Source organism: Cynocephalus volans, chromosome 11 (assembly GCF_027409185.1).
Source record: "Cynocephalus volans isolate mCynVol1 chromosome 11, mCynVol1.pri, whole genome shotgun sequence".
Classification (NCBI taxonomy): Eukaryota; Metazoa; Chordata; class Mammalia; order Dermoptera; family Cynocephalidae; genus Cynocephalus; species Cynocephalus volans.
The window spans coordinates 38,185,361-38,206,043 of record NC_084470.1 but is presented as its reverse complement, the minus strand read 5'-3'; the positions used below and the strand labels follow the sequence as shown (position 1 = coordinate 38,206,043).

The window sequence follows — 20,683 nt, the reverse complement described above, 5'->3', positions numbered from 1 at the left end:
GGGGTTTTGTTAAGCTGGTTAATGCTATGGGCAACTGAAGCTCCGTCTCATATTGAGGACACTCTGAGGAACTATGTAGAAAGTTAGATATTCTTCTAAAGAGGCTGAGGCATGTACCCACCAACTGCTATCCCTCACTGGTCATGTGCTGCCTCTGGGGAACTTGTCCCTCTCCCCCTCCCAACATTCCTAGCTTGGTAGGGATGAATAAGATTCCCCTGGCTTTAGGGAGAGCCCCAAAGCAGAAAAGTAGAAGGACCACCAGCACTTGTGGTTGGACATTGGGAGAACACGGGTAACTACCATAGCCACAATGAAGTTAAAATGTGGGTGGTCAAGGGGATATGGCCAGGGTAACCAACAATTTCTGTTCCACTTCCCAAAGATATTTATCTACATTAATCACTAGGTGCCAGCATAAATACAAAAAGAATAAGAAATGCCAGACCAATTTCACTTTCTTCTATTAGAGAACTGACGGCTTACGAGGTTAGGAAAATTCTATTAATTTACTGAATTACAATGTGGGTAATATGAAGAAAAGGGGACTAGATAGGTAAGGGGTAAATAGATCATTCATTACTGGCTGACAACTATACTCAAAGGATGCTGATCAAAGATGTAAACTTCCAGTTATATTGAGTTTTACAATGCAGCAATCCTACCTAACAAACAGCAGCTACTCACTAAATGTCTGTGAAAAAGATGGGAGCAGGTGAAATGTCATAGAAAGTTATTTGACCTAGAGTATTAGGAAAACATAGATCGGTGGTTCTCATGTGAGGGTTAATTTGTCTCCCAGAAAACATACGGCAATGTCTAGAGACATTTTTAGTCATCATAACTGGGGAAGGGAGTGCTATTGGAATCTAGTAGGAAGAAATCAGGATGCTGTTAAACATTGTACAAAGACAAAGAGGTACAAAGAGGGGATAGCCTCTCTTTCCTGAACAAAGAACTATCCTACCCAAAATATCCATAGTGGTAAGGCTGAGAAACTCTAACATAGATAAAGGATATCTGGACATTAAAATATAAATATATGCATATATATTATTCCTTCACTTATAAAAGTTTTTTAAAAAATCAATGTTTAATTATAAATGATTTCTCCTACATGCCAGCAATACAAAGAGTTGCATTAGTACCACCAAAACCAAAGGAATTGGTGAGTCCAATACATCTTTTCTCAGTTTTCCATTCCTGTGCTTTTAGTGGAACATAATTGAGATCAAATTCTGATTCTGTACAATCCAGGTTTAAAGTAGGTGGTAGTTTCCGATAATAACAAGCTAGTGTGGTAAAAGCTGCCTCAACTGCCCCTGCAGCTCCCAGCAGATGTCCTGTGGCTCCCTTAGTTGAGGAAACTGCAAGGGCATATGCATGATCTTTGAAGAGATGTTTTATAGCTCTGTTTTCAGCAGCATCTCCCAATGGCGTGGAAGTAGCATGTGCGTTGACATAGGATATCTCTTCAGGTTGTACACCTGCGTCTTTTACAGCAGCAGCCATACATCTAATAAAATAAGAAAAGAAATTTAATTTATCAGGACTAAGTTTAATTTTAACAAGAGATTCTTTATCTGTATGGCTTATGTTAAAGAAATGTAGGTATCCAAGTACACTACATGAAAAGAAAGAACCCTTTACTCTAGTAACAGAACCCCATCTTGGATTGCCATATGAGTTAGAATGCCATCTGCATGGGAAGAATGAGTCACATCCAGTACCTTGGACTGATTGATTCATCACAATGAGTTAAACACACAAACTATGGATTGTATAATCTCTAATAAAATATAATTATATTTATTTCAATCAAATGGCATTTTTTTCTTGGGGAAAAAACCATGTTGACTCAAGACTACAATAATTTTTCTTCTAGGAATTTTTTATGGGTGGGGAGAGCAATGTAGAGATTTCAAATATGAAGAAAAGATTCAAAACTATGTTTTAATTTTTCCTTTCACATTTAAATGTAAAACTTGGTATATTTCCCAATAATCTACTACTTTACCACTTCAAATAACCTTTCAAAATCCTCTTTATTGAGGCTATAAGAATTCTAAATAAAGAACTACAAAACCAGCCATAGGAAAAAAAAAAAAAACCTAAAAATAAATAATTTATCTGAAAGAACCTTTGAAAACCTTTTGAATATCAACACTTTCTTTTTTAGTTGCTGATCTCTGGATTGCATGTATTTCTTAATAAGCAGCTCAGAGCATAATTTGAAGTGTGCTGAAAGGTTTCCCCTGAACACAACTATTTCTTCATCCAGCTGGTCACTATGCTTGACATTTTTAGCACCAGCACTTACTCAGTAAAACTAAAAAGTATAACTTATGGGTCAATAAACTATGTCTGCTTTTGTACGAAGTTTGATTGGAACACATCCACACCCATTCATTTATGTGTTATCTAAGGCTGCTTTCACACTGCAATGGCAGAGCTGAGTAGTTGCAATAGAGACGCTATAGTCCACAAAGCCAAAAATATTTACCATTCCTCCCTTTACAGAAAAGGTTTGCTAATTTGTGGCTAATTGACTAAAACACAATATCAACTAAGAAAGCTAACTGATTAGCTAACACATTAACATGTTATCAGGTATTTTTTTTTCTTTAACTTAACTGTTTATCTCTTCTACAATAACAGTTAACTTTTCAGTGTGTTCCTTAGACCTGCAGCATTACCACTGCCCAGGAGCATGTCAGACATGCAGATCTCAAGGGTCACCTTAGACCTACAGAGTCAGAATCAGCATTTTAATAAGATCCCTGGATGATTAGAGGTTGAGGGGCACTGATTTGAAAAGAACAGAACCCTGTTGAAATAGAGCAAGACCAGACACATTAGAAGGGTTGACTTTACTCTCCAAGTCTGATAAAGGGCTGAAGAGGGGGATTGTGGGAGGGAGCACATTAATGGTTATTAAACACAAATGTAGGCATGAAAAGTTGGCAAAGACACACACGGTCTTCCTCACAACTTTACTGGTCTTAACTAAAATCCAATTTCTGTAAGGACATTCAAACATTTTCAAATATCTCAATTGTTTAAAGCAAAGAATTCAAAAACAATTTGTTCAGTATAAAACAGAAAAACAATAGAGATACTGTACTCCAAGACCAGATACTACAATTTTCTCTAATTCGGGACTCCAATAAAGTGTCTTATTTGAAGAAATATTTTGAAAAAAACAACCAGTCTTTAATTACCTTAATGCACCTTCTCCTTCAGCATCAGGGGCAGTTATGTGACCAGCATCACCTGACAGTCCATAGCCCAAAACTTCTGCATAGATCCGGGCTCCTCTTTGAACAGCATGTTCAAGTTCTTCCAGCACCAGCACTGCTGCACCTTCTCCCATTACAAAACCATCTCTCTTCGGATGAAATGGTCGACATGCCAACTTGGGATCTGAGTTTGTGCTCAGAGCCCGGGCTCTGGAAAACCCAGCAAGAGATAAAGGACTAATGCAAGAATCTGTACCTCCAGCCACCATTACATCAGCATCACCATGGGCTATAAATCTAAAAGAGTCTCCCACAGCATGAGCTCCTGTGGTACAGGCTGTGGATACTGCATGATTGGGGCCCTTGAGTTTATATCGAATGCTGATCTGACCTGCTGCCATATTGACCAGAATCTTAGGAACAAAGAATGGGCTGACTTTATTGTAACCTTTTGTCTGAAACATCAAAGCGGTTTCAGAAACAACTTCAAGAGGAATCATTCCCATGCCAATTGCAACACCAGTAGCCACTTGATCAGCTTCTGACTGAGGATGCCAGCCCGAATCTTTCATGGCTAACTCTGAAGCCCCAATGGCCATGATGGTGGGAGAAGACATTGACTTGATATCTGATTTGGACACAAAGTTTTGTTCACTGAACTGACCTTCATCACAACCTCTTGGCACAAAAGCAGCAACACTGCAAGGGATACTCTTATACTCTTCACCAACCAGTGAAACAATTCCACTCTCTCCTTGGATAAGACGATCCCATACCAGTTGAGTTCCAACACCAAGAGGAGTCACTAAGCCAATGCCTGTAATGACAACTCGTCTATGCAATCTGGATGTCGGCACAGATCCCAAAAACCTCCTTTTACTTTCTGTTAACCGTTGGCATAGTCTTGAATATAGAAGATGAGTGCTTGTAATTTTTAGAAAATTTTGCAAGCAGTTTGACAACATGGTTGAGATTCAGATGATCAGAAACACATTTCCTGTAAGAGACCACAACACACCCAGGAGATATTCCCTGTGCAAACAGCGTAAGCACCTAAGAAACAACGTCCAAGGTGTTCTTTTGGGTGCTTGATGTGAGCTGTTAATGAGCACAGGGAAAATAATGTGACATTTTAATTTACACTTTATCATCAAACCATCTTTTTGGACTTCACTCCTTTCTTAGACTTTAAGTACCCTCAGACATTCGAAGACAAAGAGGTGAGCTGATGATTCATATGATTCACCAAGGTAGAATTATACAATGAAAAATATAAAGGCACCCCTAACCTGATTCGGGGCTGCAGGATACACCCTTTTTCAAGATAGCTGAAGACTTATTCTAAACAGGAATTCTGATGTCAGTGGCACAGAAAACACATTCCAGGGCCTAATCTTTGAGGTAGGGTACGTGGGCTTACTCATTTTCAATACCTAGGGATAATCAGCCTTTTCAAAAGGCCACTCAGGACCAAGAGCCCTAGACTGAGCGTTCAGAGACATGGCTGAGAATCGACTCTGTGACTAAGCTTGCTACTGCGGGTAGGCAGTGGGTTTCTCCATCCCTCTAATCTTCTCCAATCGAGTCATCGGTGGAAGAAGAGGTTACGACTAGTTGCTCACTCCAGAGGGACAAGGCCACCGTGGGGGAGTAAAGGTGTGTGGCCATTCCCGGCATCGCCTCTCAAGCGCCACCACACACACACTCGGAGAAAGCATGCCGAGAGAAAAAGAAATTAGGTCCTCGGACTCCCCTCTCGAAACCGAACCCCGACATGATTTGGCCACGGAGGGGCAGAAAGAGTAAGTTACGGAGCAGCCGATACCTGGAAGACGACTCGCACCAGCTACGCATCCAGCGTTCCGTGCGATGACGCGAGCGCGTACGCGCACACGCACACGCACGTACGCACTCGCACACGCACGTACGCACTCGTCGCGTCCGAGCCGGTTTCAGCCGGTTCTTCTTGCGCCGCGTCACCTTGGCAGAGGTTAGACCTTCGGCAGCGTCCGGGGCTTTAATTTCCTTCGCAGGGACACAACTCTCGGAATCTTGGTGATTCGTCGCAGATAGACAAGGGCCTGCGAATTAACGCGATGGGAGAGCATCTTCGTCCATCAAAAAAAAATTTTTTTTTTTTTTTTTTTGGCAATGATAGTGCCCATGTTGTGGACAAAGGACACCATATTGTACTAGAATGCTAGGAAAAAATTAAGGAAATTACTGTAATCTCAAAGTTTTTACTGTACCTTCTAAGATTATTTATAATACTAAGTAGAGCTAACGAAAATGCCCAACAACGGGAAATTTGTGTATTTTGTGGTAGGTCCAGAGGCTGTGCAGCCATTTAAATCTATAGGTGAATATCTATTAATGTGCAAAGATGTTGAGACAATTTGTTAGGAGATATGTTACAAAACAGTATATATCCAGTTTTTCAAGAAATTTTTTTAAAGGTCTGCAAGGATGTTCAATGATTGTGATGTTTCACTCCATGTTTTTGCTTAACCTTATTTACTACTTTTTCTACAATAAATAATTTTATAATAGTAACAAAGTTTTTTTTTTTAACGTTGGCTGGATTTGGGGCAGTGCTCAAAATATCACACCCCATGTCTAACAAGAATGGAGACATTTCATTAATTTGTTCGGAGTTGGCTGTGAATCTATAAGGGGAAAATAACATGAAAATATCAGAAAGTCATAAGGTGGTATTTATTGACCATCTGTTGTTCACATGCTGTCCCAGGTGTGAGTTTCATTCTTTTTCTTCTTTGGATAAAGGGTTGACCATGAAATCTGTATCTGAACCTTCTGTTCATATTTTGTTTCTTTCTGGGCAATGCCTCTTGAAGTCACTGTTTCCAAGTAGAGTGCTCTGCCTTCTTTCCCACCTCTAGAGAAAAATTTGGGTCAAGCTTAGCTCTTCCTTGTTAGTCCTAGATTTAAATAAGTGTGAAAGTCTACTTTGTCTAAAACAGTTCAGGGAAACCCCGTTTATCCTTGAGTTATCTTTGATGGCAGGCCTATCAAGTCACTTCTTGGTATGACCCTCATTCAATGACTATTAATAGAGTTACTTTAAGAAGAATTAAAACAAACACATGTAGTTATAAATTAAAACTTGATGAGTGAGAAGTACCCAAACTTTCTTTTCATACTTTAAAATAATTGTGTGAGAAGACCCATGGTATTTTCTTTGAAGCTAATCTCATATGAAACATACAGTTTTAATTACTATTTTGTTTTTCTTTTGTAATATCAAAATCATCTTGGGCAAGAAGTGACAGTGAAAGTCTTGCAGAAAAGTAAAAAGACCACTTTTCTTTCTACCTCTGATCACCTTTTCTTTGGTCTGGAGAGGGCTAGGGAATTTATGATGTTCTAATAGCTGTATATGATTTAACACCATATTTCACCAAAATCTTCAGATGGGTTCCACTTATCATAAGCTGGTAAGACTTCTTAGGTTTACCTTAATTCTTTGTAAATCTAATTCAAAACTATCCTTCTAGATTTAGTTCCCATTCTCTATTAAACGAGCTTTCAGCAAACCATCTTTTCACTGTCTCTTGATTGACCCTAACTTTTCTCGTCTCTGTACCCTTGCTTGTATTTCCAACATATGATTTCTTCCTACTTTGTGCTAGAGGCTGAAATACAAAAGTGAATAGGGGTATCGTTCTTGCTTTCAAGAAATTCATAGTCTAGTAGAGGGAGACAGTCATGGAAATAAATATGCAAACTACTGAAACAGGTGCTGGAATAATAAAATATTATTGTAACACAAAGGGCATAATGAGGTCAGTGCTACCTTCTAAAATCAGGAAAGGCTTCAAAGAAGTGATTCTTGAACTGAATCTTGGAAATGAGTGAATATTTGTCTAGATTGGGTAGGGAAGGGCATCCTGGCAGGAGGAGAACAAATGCCGGGAGGCATGAAGTGTCAAGGTATTTCCCACAGACTGCCAAGTAGTTCAATAAGGTAAATATCAAATTTGAGGAGTAGGACAAAGCAATAATAGAAGCATAAGAGTGAGGCAGGGGCTGGATCAAAAAAGCCTTGCGTGTCATACTGAGGACTTTGGATTTGATCTGCATATCAGAAATCATATGCTGGCAGCCGTGGTCTAATTTGGAGTGCAACATTTTTTTTTACTGACTCTAAATCCTCTAGAAACGACATGGTAAACTCTCATGCCCTTCGTCAGTCTACACTACTCATTTTGAACAAAGCCACTTCACACATTTAAGTTACCTGCCTGGATCCTGACACAATTTGACTTTAGAATGTGAGCAGGGGGAGCCGTAGAATACTTTTTACCAGAATAACGTGATCAGATGTATGCTTTAGAAAGACCACTATTGCAGCAGTGTATAGGGTGGATTGGAAGGATGTGGGAATGGACAAAGGGAAGAGAGTTAAGACTGATGAAACATGAGGCTCAGGAACTAAAGTAATAGCAAGGAGGAGAATGAAGGAAATGTTGAGAAGAAAACAGTGCTAGGATATTGTCCCTGGTTAAGCTGGGGGTTGTGGGGGGGGGTATCTCTCACAGCTACAAAGTCCTCCCCTTCCTCACCTCCTTAACCTCTCAAGGGTTCTGTTCAAATTCTTCCTCCTCCATGAAATTACAGCCCACAATGAAATTTTCCTCCCCCGAAACTAATAGTTCTCAAACTTCACTGTGCATCAAAATCACCTGAAGGGCTTGTTACTACACAGATTGCTGGGCCCCACATTTAAAGACGGGGTTTGAGAATTTGTCTTTCTGACAAGTTTCCTGGTAATGCTGTTACTGGTCTAACCAATGCTCAAACTCATTATGACATCCATGAAAGTGGGGACCATGCTTGCCTCCTTTATGATTCCCAGTGTCTAGCACAGTGCTTGGCATTTATTAGTCACTTAAATATTTGATAAATGAGTGAACTATGGAATGAATGAACACATATCCTTACATTGGCTAGTGTAGTACATACACTTTGGGCATTTCTTACCAAATGACTTTCGTTTTTCTCTTAACAATAACTCATTTGTTTTGTCAACTAAAGGGCTATCTGTGTATAAGTCTTCATTATTTTTGTCTTCTCTACTAAATTAAAAATCTTTTGTGTCATCTCAGACTGCTTTGCACATAACAGGAACTCAATAAATAGTTGTTGGTTAATCACTTAATGCAATCCCACAAGAGTGAATCATCACACCAATTCCTAAGAGGTTTCAAACCTCCTCCATGCTGTTGGTCTTTATTGAGATCAACATTTTCTTTTTCTATGACAAAACAAATTCTGGGGAAAATTTAGTGGGTTATTTTTTTTTTTTTTTTTTTTTTTTTTTGTATTCCATTTAAGAATAGCGCCACCATGTGTCAACTCTAAAGATGGCGTTCTTAATAAAGATGGAATCTTAGGGGTGGGGGTGGGGGTGAAATCATTATTTGGGGGGAAAAAAATAAAAGAACAGGAAGTTCAAAGTTGATTTAATACTAGACCATCTTTTAGTACTATGAAGAAACGATGGGTATAAAGAGATTAAGGGTAGCTTAATATCTTCCACTTTTCTAAAGGAAACTGAAGAATCAAAATATCTTCAACTTGACCTAAGGGGAAGAAGCAGAAAGGGAAAAGAGTACAACAACATCTCTTATTATAATGAATTCCCTTAATAACTTCATAAACGGTGGTATCCAAAGGAGATTGCAGTTACTCAAGCACTTCAATAGAAGTGTTGGTAGAAAGTTATTTGGAAAGACTTAAATTTCAAGTGATTTTAAAAAACAAAATGGTGATGTCTATGCTTTTATCGACTGTAAATTATTATCACAGTATTTGGTTGCATGTTTTTCCATAAAGGTACCCTGTGACCATTATATTTGTCAAGGGGAGGCTGAGCTGTTGGTATTGTGCCCTTCCCCTCCCACCCCTGCTTCAATTCCAGAGCATTTCCACATTGGTGTTTTATATAGACAGATTCTTCCTGAGATTTTATTTGAAAAAAAAAGTGTTTTGTTGCTTTTTTACAAAATAATAAATATTACATAATATATAATGTTCACATGTAATTATTTAAAAGATAAATAAATGTACCAATGGAAAAAAGAAATCTAAATTAAGGGGAATATAGTTTGTGGTAGAGACATCTAGCCCTGTACCTCACCCCCTTCCATCACGTAACTGTGGGAAGTGCCTGTCCTGCTAGGGACTATGTTTCCCCAGTCTCCCTCGTTTTATCTAGATGGTGCCTCTTTCTTGCCAATAATCTGGTAGAGAAAATGCTATATTTTCATTTCTGGGCTCATGTGGTTAAGAAGTAGGTGTTCCTTATTTTTGCCCAACCATTAAATTTAGAAGTCTCTGAGGCTCTATGGCAGGACTTAGTAAATTATAGCCTGTAGGCCAAATCCAGCAGGTTGCTTGTTTTCATAAACAAAATGTTACTAGAACATAGCCATGCCCTTTCATTGTAAAGTACGTAGTCTACAGAGCTACAACTGCAGAAGCAGAGTTAAATAGCTGAGACAGACCCTTTGGCCCAGAAAGCCTAAAACATTTACAATCTGGCCCTTTCCAGAAGACATTAGTTGACCCCTGTTCTAAGAGATGGAAGGAGCCTTGGGCCCACTGACTAATGACACTTGCATTACTAGACAGTTATGTGATCCAGAAAGAAATTACTATTGCATTAAACCCCTGAAAACTTTAGTTATAGAAGCTAACAACATACGATTTATCGAACATTATTCTTGAAAGCTGGTCCAAAAACCCATCTATTTATTAAAAACATGTATATCTGGCAGATGAATGGTAATTGAAGTGGATGGTATATCTCAGGATCTTTCTCAGAGATACTGGAAGAAAATTTCAAATCTTAAAAGCAAACACAAGATGAAGCATCAAGAACATTCAAAAAGGTTACTTAGACAAATAACTTATCTTAAAAACATAACGTCAAGAAAAATATTTGTTGAAGTCTGGAAAGGAATTTCTGCAAAGAAAAGCCATTGGTAAAATACACTTTCAAGGACATGGTGAGGCAGAGGCTAGATTAAAGAGGTTAGGGATGCATCTTCTAAGAGCAACAAAGGACCCTCATCATATGATCTACCTGCAAAACAAGAGTCACAAAATAATATCATTACTATGTGGGAAGCTTATGTTTATTTTCTTCCCTTCTGCCCCTTTCCCATTCTATTCGATTGTTTGTTTTATGCTGGTCATCACACGTAAACTGAGTCCACAACCCTTACGTTGCAACCTACGGTTTAAAAAACACTTCTTTACAGAGGAATCACGCTATTTTTAAGCTGACTTAAGCAAGAGATTTTCGATCATTCACCTCATTCTCAAAATAATTCATGTATCAGAAACCCAGCAGAGTTTAGAGCCCCGCTTTTGTTTATGAACATTTGTTGCTCCTTTCTTCTGGGGTCTTTCGTCTACATCTATCTAGGACTGCCTGATTATCTGCGAAGAAAAGGCTGTAAAACTTTTATTTCTGGGGAAGAGACGGAGGTATACACGGTTTCTCCATCTTCACGGCGGGATCGACCGAGGCTGGCCCTGGGGCGCGGAGGAATCCGGGTTTCTGCGAGGCTCAGGCCGGTTTCTGCGAGGCTCAGGCCAGTACCAACTCACCCCGTCCTTCTTTGCCAAGCCGTCCTCCTCCCCGAGCTCTTCGGGCCTGACGACCCAGCGCCCCGCCCCTCTGGGCCAAAGCCCCTAGATCTTACGACTAGGCACTGCACCCCTCCGGGTCGAAGCCGCCTGCCTCCCCCGGAACCCCCGGGACAGTCCTCGAGCCGGGGCCCCCGTCCCCCAGAGCAGTCCCCGCACCTCCAGAACAGCCCCCGCCCCCCCAGGGCAGCCCCCTCCCCCAGGGCAGCCCCCGCCCCTCTCGGCGGCTGCGGCGGCTGCAGCGGCTGCGGCGCCTGCTCAGTGCCAGACGCGGCGCGAGGGGCGGTGACGGCCGCGGGCGCTCAAGCATGGCGGCGGCGGCGGCGGCTTTGGGCAGCTCCTCGGGATCGGCGTCCCCGGCCGTGGCCGAGCTCTGCCAGAACACCCCGGAGACCTTTCTGGAGGCCTCTAAGCTGCTGCTCACCTACGCCGACAACATCCTCAGGTTAGGGGCCGCGGGGTCGGACGGGGGTGCCGGGGTGGGCGGGACGTGGCGCCTGCTCGGCCCGGGTCTGGGGGCGCCCGGCCCGCGCCCCGGAGGGCGGCGAGACCGGGAGGGACCGGGGCTCGGGCTGGGCTCCGCTTCACCCGCCAGGGGCCTCGGGACCCGACCAGGCCCCACCCCCGCCCGCGAAGCGGAAGTTTCTTTGCAGTTGTGACTTGGCACCTGCTGTCGTGGTGCTCCGGGTGAACTCGAGGTCCCTGAGATAGGGAAGAGGCGGAGGGGACGTGGGAAGGTGCGCCCCAGACGCCGCCTCTCATCTGGTTGTTAAGTGACAGGACATACACGGTGACAGCGTTTCATTCCCACTGCTTGGATTTTACCGACCCGACTGGCTTACATTTCCACATGCTTATCAGAAGTTAGTCACTGACAAAGTGATGTTTTCTTCCTATTTTGTGACTATCCTAATAGAGCGCGATACTATTAAAGTGGGTTTTTTAATTTTTAATTTTTTTCCTGTCTATTTTTGTTGATTAAAACATTTACTATAGTACTTTAAAGTTACAATTTTCATATTAATATCTGGATTTTCTTTTTCATCATGGCCTTTTAAATAAGTAAGAATTAGAGAAGATAATCATCTTGGATAAGAGTAATTTATTTTATTCTCCTATGTGCACTTCTAAAGCTCTAAGGGACCTTACAGATTTGGGGAATTGGAAGACAAATTTAATTATTTATTTTAAGTAATTACTCTCCTCAGTTCTTCACATCAAATGGTGTAGTGTCTTGAGAATGGACGTGGTGGGTGGGTGAAGGAAACCTAGGTTAAAGGAGCTCCAGGTGCTTTAATGGTGTTACCTTTTTTTTCAGGTCACCATGATCATCTAGATTCTCTGTCCCAGTACCTGGTGCAATTGCTCTTCTAAGTGCTGTGTATATTGGCATGAAGTCTAAAAGGAAGTTCTTCTCAATTTCAAAGCTGTAGATAGATTTCACCAGTCCCAGTTTTTAGAGATATTAGTTACAAGGGCAGGTTTTAAATCCGTGGCAGTAATATTGTTCATTTAGGTAATGCTAATGATTTTAAAAGTAAATTGAAAGGAAAACATATCGAGCCCTTCTTATATGCAGATTCTATGAGGGATCCAGCATGTGGCGTCTTCACGGCTACATAATTGTGACCTGTGTGGAGACTGCTTTCCTCCTCTGTGACACCTTCTCAACTCACCTTTTCTACCCTTAGAGTACAAGGATGCCAGCGAACACTGTTAATCAGACTGGATTGTCCAGAGCCGGTCAGCTGGGACTTCCCATCTGGAAAGCCACCAAACTACTTAAACCCCACATTCAGAAAAGGGAAGTGGCCTTGTAATGAAGACCCACTTGTGCTTTCAATCCAGGGAAATCAAAAATGTTCAGATCAAGGGTTTGAGGAAGGAGACCTCTGTGTGCAAGTGATGACTTTTGGCATCATAATCATCATTATGAATGTTTACTAAATTCCTAAAAGAAACTTGGCATGCTGTCAGTTCATGTTACCATCTTTACTCTGGCTTGCCTTTCTGATCGTGAAGAGTTTTTATCTAAAAAGGTAATTAGAAGTTTGGAAGTTCTAAACATATCATTGGAGATGGTATGAAAAACTGCCCTTTTTAGTTTGTCAAGTACTAGTGGCCCTGTCCTCATATTAGAATTAAAACTCCTTCACGCTTTGGGGGCTGGGAAGCTACCTTTCTTTCCCATGTTGAAGTCTAGTGACTTACTAACCTCTTAACAGAAAAGCTCCAGGTCCCTTCTTGGTCCCCAGCCACACAGCATTACAGATCTGCTAATCTAACTTATTTGAGAGTAGGGAAAATTTAAGGTCTTCTGTTCCCTTTGCTGTTTTGGGAAGTTCACTACCATTAGAGGTAAGGGACTATGTAAGAGATCTTGTCTTGATATCCCTTCCTCCTACCTCAGCGTCTGACATAGTAGTTTATAAAAAGAGTGCTGAAGTGAGAATTTCACTAGCAGATTTTTTTTTTGGCATCTAGCCAGTATGGGGATCTGAACCCTTGACCTTGGTGTTACCAGTTTTTTGTTGTTTTTTTTTTAAACAGTGATACTTTTAGCTGTTCACACTAAATCTCAAGGGAAAATAATACTTTTGGTTAAGTATTAAATTTCTGATTTGGATGATAGTTATCCTATCCCCCAACTAACAGTCATAAATCTAAATAAATTATAGAATAAAATGTTCTAATTTGCATGCACAAGATGCCATGGATTTGGATCTTTTACCTTTTTTTTTCAGTTCACTGACTTGTAAAGATGAATTGTTCTCAGTAAGATCTGCTTTCTCAAAAATCTGTAATAGCTGAACTGACATTCCACTTGGATTCCTTAGATAATTTGCTGCATTCATTCTTTTAAAAATATGTTTAATTTTCCACTAATTTCCTATGCGTACCTCACACAAACTTCACTAGGTGTGACTGGGAAGAGCCAACGATAGAAAGAGGTTTCTTCAGAGAACATAAGTGTATTTAGGAGAAAGACAGGTATGGAAACAGCTGCAGCATAAAGTCTAGAGAACAATTCCAAGACATTTTTTTTAGCACTTACGTAAGGAAATAGCAAAGGGGTCTGACACGGGACAGTTTTGAGAATAGAGGTGGGACCAGTTGATGGAATAGCAAACATATATCTGAAATGATCGGCGAGAGAAAGCAATTATAGTTTCTAGAGTCAAAGAGCAGCATAATGAGAGAGTTTCGTGTAGAATAATAATGTAAGAAGACATAAAGCTTTGACTCCAATTGTGAAGCTGTTGTGCAATCATGAGTGTGAATGTGAATGGAATGGAGAAAGATGTGTAGTAGGTGGGGACTGGCAGTTCTCAATGATTGGATGCAAAGAGTGGAACTGGTAATGGGAGGAGACAGAGTTATCAAAAAATAACTTCAGATTTCTAATCTACAGTACCATTGACACTTGGAGAAATTGAAAGAGGGTAGTTCTCTAAGGATTGGTGAATTTGTTGGCAGCTAGTGTGGTGGAGAGTATAAGCTTTATAATCACACCAGTGGGCTTAAATCCTAGTCACCTATTTTCTAAGTGTGGTCATAGACCATTTATATAAACTTTCTGATCTTCAATTTCCTCATTTGTAAAAGGAAGAAAAATACTTACAATATAAAATGGTTGCAAAACTTAGAGATACAATGGTGCTTCAAAAAGTTCATGGAAAGATTAGCATTATCTTTTAATTCCATTTTTTCCATGAACTTTTTTTATTTACTTATTTATTTATTAAGAATATTCATGAGATACAAAGCTAGTTGTCTCCCCTCCTGCCCATGTTTCCATGAACTTTTTGAAGTACCCTCATAAATAAAGGGTCTGACACATAATATATAGCTGCTGCTGATGTGATCTGTGTTACCATTTTTCAGTTTTTCATGTTAAACTAGATTTGGTGCACAAGTTTTGCTTATTGTCAGAAACGGAGAAAGGTAGAGCCAGAAATGGTTCCCATACGATTCTTAAGGTATATAGATGTTCTTGAAAAATTTAGGTGTATCTCAGAATAACTGATTTTCAGGGGGACTAGATATAATTTTTTTTAAATGACCTACAAGTCAACTTTTATAATTAATAAAAAAAATACAAATTATAGGAAGTAATCATACTAAATTTTCATTTACATGAACCCTTTCTGGGATTATGCATTCTAAAGAGGAAGAGGGCTAGCAAATGATCAGATATATTTCTCAGAGTTTCTGAAATTCTGAAATAGAGATGAGCATCAAGATTTTTTTCTGAGATGCCTACTGTTAATATGTCTTGGGGTGGCCGGTTAGCTTGATTGGTTAGAGTGCAGTCTTATAACACCAACATCATGAGTTCAGATCCCTGTACAGGTCAGCCACCAAAAAAGTTCTAACATGTCTTACAATCTTAGAAATATGGTAGATTGTGACTTTTGATGTGAAAAGTATGACTTTCTCCTATCATTCAATATTAAAAAAAGACCAATTTTCCATAAGTTAAATAATTTAGTAGATAAAAACAACATGGGAGTAAGACAGGGGGACACAAAAATATGTTCAAAGTGATGGTTGAGTGAGGTACAAGAAATTTTGCTGCCCCGTTAAGACCTCATTCATTTAACATTATCAACAACCAAAAAAGAAAAAGAAAAAATCCCAAGCAAAGTTGCAAAATAATTTCTAACAAGCAAGATAAATGTTACAAGTTACAGAAATAGTTAATGGACAGCAGATAGGAAAAAGAAAAAAAAAAAACACACGTCAAAGGGTTACAGCAAAAACTGAGATAGTCTGCAGAAAAAATTTAAAGGAAGATGAAGATCAAGCAAAAATAAAGATGATCCTTAGAGATATTTTAGACACTGCAGGATGAAGAGTGTGGAAATGAGCTCAAGGATAGTGGACACACTGGGGTGATGCTGAAAAGTTAAGAGTTTAAGAAAGTGTCTGTGTGGCACTTTTACATGGTCAGGAAACAGATGATGGGTTTGAGGTCTGATGGCTCTACAGCCAAGTTCTCTAAGTCTTTGAGGGCTTCAGGGACAGACTTTTCGCATTAGCTATGCTCAAGACTGTGGCCAGTCTGCTGAAAGTATTCAATAAGAGAAAGATAGGATTTGGGGGAACTAGACATGACTGTAATTGCTGTATCCTGTTTGCGGTATGCTTATAATGAGAAAAACATGATATATGAGGTCCAGAGATGATGTAAAAAGATAGAAAATTACTCACTAGAAACTCAAGAAGAAAATCTAAACTATATAGGAACAGTTATATTGCAACAACGACATCAAAATAACAAGTTATAACAGAACAACCAGTGTAAGTTTTATAAGAATTTTTAAAAAGTGGTAAAAGAGGGTAGAAACACTAGAAAATAAAGCTCAGAGGAAGACTCTGAGATCTCTTGTAGAGATCTGAAAGCTGTTGGGAAAAAAATAGGTATAAATAGGTCAAGTAGTTTTGAACCAGTAGGATATATCATCCTGGTGGTACTGACATGTTGATCACCCTGTGGAATGTGTTGCCTGTAATGAAAAGATGCCTCATTTATCTATAACTAGCTTTGATAAATGTAGGATTATTTTATAGGTTAATGGTTTTTGCTTAAGTGGTAAGAGAGAGGCACACTTAGAACACAGTGTGGCACAGAAGCCAGGGATGTTGAACATTCTTCAGTGAACAGGGAAGCCCCCCTACAAATGCCCCAAACATCAGTAGTGCTGAGATTCAGAAACCCTGATCTTATATATAGAATAAAAGAGTAGAAGAGAAGTAATTCTTTGTGTTTCTCAGCTATCTGTGATTTTTTAAATTGTGACAACAGTGTTTTTGTTTTTAATTCCCAATCCTTTGTGGACATATAATTTTTGTGAAATACAGGGAAGTTTGATGACAATATCAAATTGCTATAACAATTACTGAACACTCTCAATTTCTGCACTTCTCATGGATGGGTAGCAAAGAGTTTGTAAATCAGCACCAACCTGTGGACATTTTGAATAGCAGTATTTAGAGCTTTTGTCTCTGAATATTCTGTAATAAGCTTGTGTAAGTTTTGAAATTAGGGAAAAGGTTTTAAAAGATTTATTTCATATCTATGACAATTTGGCAATAGGGAATTGTTTGATGGAAAACAAATACAAAATTTGTTAAACTTGCAAAATTAAAATATTTGGTTTTGGGGTTTGTTTTTATATCAGCATATCTAGGGAACATGTACAGTTAGGACATGGATGGTAAATCCTAGCATTTTCCTGTTCCCCATTCCACACGCCTGACAGATGGCCTCAGCACTCCTTCCTATAGACCACTGACACAGCCTCAAAATCCTTCATAACATTGTGCTTGGGGAAGTCAGTACCATTTTAAGGGAGTTGATACCAGATATGAAACTTACTTACCATCCTAGACTGTGTTCTTAAGTTGTTTTAAGTGTAATGCTGTAATTATCTTAACTTTGTATTTTCTTTCTGATTTTTTGAAAATAATCTTTCTGATTTATCAAGTTTATTAAAAATCTCAAAACAAATCTTTTTGTGTGCTGGTTAGTTAGCCCATGTATACTATTCAAAATCTTAGTTGAGGTAAAAGAGATCTATATCTTCCTTTTATTTTATTACTTGCTGTGTCAAAAATATATCTTGAATGAAGCAGAATTTATGGTAAAAACAATCCTTGGTCTGAGGAAGAAAGAAAATCAAGTGACTGTAAAGGTATACCTAGGTTCATGTTTGTCAGAAGTAAAGTCTTCATGGAACAATGATCTATTTTTATATAGCTTTTTAGTGTATTTTATTAATTTATTTCGCAAATATTAACCACCATCTAAGTGCCACGCACCATTCTAGATGATAGGGATCCATCAGAACAAAACAGGCAAAATGTTCTGCTCCTTCTCTTGAGCTTACATGGATTTTTTTTTTTTCTTTTAGAAACCTAAAAGACTCATAAAGGTATCTAGCTTTAACAGCACAGAATTAAAATGTTACATGGATGTTCCTTATAGGAGCATTAATATTGTCAGCTGTGAAACTAAGCAGTGAGGTTGTACTAAATCTATACTGAGGTATGAATCACAAAATTGGATTACTTTTCCAGACTGCTTCCTCTTTCTTTAAAGTTGGAGTCTGTATGAGGGTACTTCAGAAAGTTCATGGAAAGATTCATATTATCTTTCACTTCTGTTTTTCCATGAACTGTTTGAAGTACACTTGTACTACCATGTGGGAGTGTAGCCAGTGTAAAATGTGAAAAGGAATGCAAAAATACTATGAAAGATATCAATTCTATATAATCAAACTTATTTTTTTTAATCAGAAACCCTAATGATGAAAAATATAGATCTATCCGGATTGGAAACACAGCTTTTTCTACTAGACTCTTGCCTGTCAGAGGAGCCGTTGAATGTTTATTTGAAATGGGCTTTGAAGAGGTAAGTATGTTCAAGGGTTTCTCTCTCAACATCATGTACAAAGCAATCATTATAGTGTTGGTGAATAATCGTTTGAATAAGATAGTATTTTTTTATTAATTGGTCATTTTGAGAATCTGTAGAAATAGTTATTTCTTCACTTATAAGACTTTTAAAAATTATAGTAAATACACTTTAAAATCATAGTAAAATATAACAATTCTCCACAGGGGCAATTCTTACAAGTCTCAGTCCTTTAGAATAAGAGCAGGCCAAACATACAATCCAAGGAGCAAATTTGGTTCCCTTTAGATTTTTAGCAAACCCTGGTTTGTGAGCACACATGAATACTAATAGGGTCTAACCACCTGTCTCTAGTAATAAATAAATAAAAAAGAATCTGAAGTAAACACAGAAAAGCTGGGTTGTGTTCCCACACAGAAGGGTTTTCTTCTGTAACAGGAGAGGAGTCTCAGTGTGGTTTTTTGTTACTACTATTTCCAAAGATAAGCTTGATGTTTCCATCTTCTGGAATCTTGTGGCATAGTTTAATTTTATGATACAATGAAAGTAGTTAACAAGATTGTGGATTTTCTTTGTTTATATCCTTAACTATTTCTAGTTTGTGGAGTATTAAAAGAAGTTGAACTGCATTATGGAGACTCAGTAATTAGTAGCATTCAGAACTGGCAGTTGTGGAAATCGTTAAAGAGGTGCCACATTGCTGTAGGATGCACTTTCCTTCCTGCCTCTCTGCTTCCGTCCCCAGAGCGCATTCCAGGCCCTGTACCATAGTGAACTAAGCAGATCTTATTCCATCTCACATGGAACCTGCATTTTAATAGGTTAAACAGTAGACGTGAAAGCAAAGGCGACAAATGCAAAGAAGAAAATAAGACAGGATAATACAATAAAAAGCAACTAGAGTGGCAGGAAGCTACATAAGTATGAGTGGTCAGGGAAGGCCTCTGAGGAAATAACATTTTTCCTTCTCTATCCATGATGTTGTCTGCCTTTCTTAGTGCTGCTCCACTAACAGTATGAGATCAAATGCTGTATTATTAGTCTATTTCTGTTGCTTATAACAAAATTACCTAGAGCTGGTAATTTATAAGGAAACAATATTTATTGCTTATAGTTTCAGAGGCTGGGAAGTCCAAACTCCAGGGGAACACATCTGGTGAAGGCCTTGTTGGTGATGACAGTGACACAGGGGTCTCACATGGCAGAATGACAGAGCAGAGAAAGGGAGACTCTCGTGCTGTCCTTTTAAAGCACTCCGAACCACACCCAGAACACCATTATTAATCTATTCCCTAGGGCATGGTCCTCAGAAACTAATCACCTCTTCAAGGCCCTGCCTTTCAAGTACCATAAAGGATTTCCCATCCTAAACAGTTACAATGGGAATTAAGCCTCCGTGAGTTTGGGGTGGCATTCAATCTACAGCAGATGCCCCCATATTTGGTTTTAAACCATATGTCTGGTTTTTCCTTCTAGGCCTTATTATAAATGTGAGATGTTTGTTTTCTAATATTGGTAAAGTCATTGTGTTGCCAGTCCATCATGTATGTAATTAGGACAGTTGTTGAGATGTTCTCTGTTTGCTCATCCCTTTCAGCTATTTATGCAAGCTAGTGGTTTTTGGTCTCTGTTCAGTCTAAGATGGAGTCAGTTATAGCATCATGATTAAGGTCGTACAGTTTGAATCCCCACCCTGCCAGTTCTTCTGTAGCATCAGGAAGGTTATGTAAGAACTTTTCTGAGCCTTTATATTTTCAAGTAAAAGGTGGGAATAAACCTATACCTACTTTTCAAGGTGGTTGTGAGAATTACTTGAGACAATGTATGTAAAATGCTTAGCACAGTACCTAGAATACATAAACAAGATAAATGGTAGTAGTCTTTTTTATAGTTATTATGGATAATATATGGAGTTTGTTGGCCTCTTCCAGCTATTTAAAAAAGATTTATATGGAATTGATTTTCATGTCATTATTGAGTAATGTCTTGGTTAGTTGATATACATCTGCCATCACCAGGGAAAATAAGGTCATTCTCAATTGTGGAGTTAATTTAAATGCTGAAGGTCTACTAGTCTATGTCAAATGCATGTTGTAAAAACTTTTTATCTCATTTGCAGTTGGCAGAATTACTCTTTTAACAGTGCTGGTTCTCAACACCTTGAAACTTGATTGAATATATTTTCATCTCTTTTTTTCTTGTTTTGTAGCTTGCTGACTATTTTACATTTTGGGTTTTATTGTAATGTTTACTTTATCTTATAGTACTCTGATCATACTATGGGTATTCATTAAATGAAACACTACTTGAAGACTTGATTTTTATTGTTATTTGTTTTGTATTGTTT

The 20,683-nt window shown here is 38.9% G+C and overlaps 2 protein-coding genes across 4 annotated transcripts in view; one reads left to right on the top strand and one right to left on the bottom strand.

Moving 5' to 3' along the window:
* Nucleotides 1–1,074: 1,074 nt before the first annotated feature.
* Nucleotides 1,075–5,109, bottom strand: OXSM (3-oxoacyl-ACP synthase, mitochondrial). Of its 2 annotated transcripts, XM_063114450.1 has the most exons (3): nucleotides 5,065–5,109; nucleotides 3,222–4,236; nucleotides 1,075–1,516 (listed from the first exon to the last, which is right to left on the bottom strand). In XM_063114450.1, exons 2-3 carry the CDS (start codon nucleotides 4,202–4,204, stop codon nucleotides 1,114–1,116), a joined length of 1,386 nt encoding a protein of 461 aa, XP_062970520.1. In that variant the 5' UTR covers nucleotides 4,205–4,236; nucleotides 5,065–5,109; the 3' UTR covers nucleotides 1,075–1,113. The 2 variants fall into 2 exon arrangements, with proteins under 2 accessions (XP_062970520.1, XP_062970519.1); XM_063114449.1 differs by lacking the exon at nucleotides 5,065–5,109 and having other exon boundaries at nucleotides 3,222–5,040.
* A 6,090-nt stretch (nucleotides 5,110–11,199) lies between these two features.
* The window catches only part of NGLY1 (N-glycanase 1), a 50,250-nt gene continuing 40,766 nt past the window's right edge, over nucleotides 11,200–20,683 (top strand). For both annotated transcript variants that reach the window (XM_063114081.1, XM_063114082.1), the window contains exons 1-2: nucleotides 11,200–11,361; nucleotides 18,219–18,333. In XM_063114081.1, coding sequence (XP_062970151.1) covers nucleotides 11,225–11,361; nucleotides 18,219–18,333 — 252 coding nt within the window. In that variant the 5' untranslated portion in view covers nucleotides 11,200–11,224. The remainder of the gene's footprint in view (nucleotides 11,362–18,218; nucleotides 18,334–20,683) is intronic.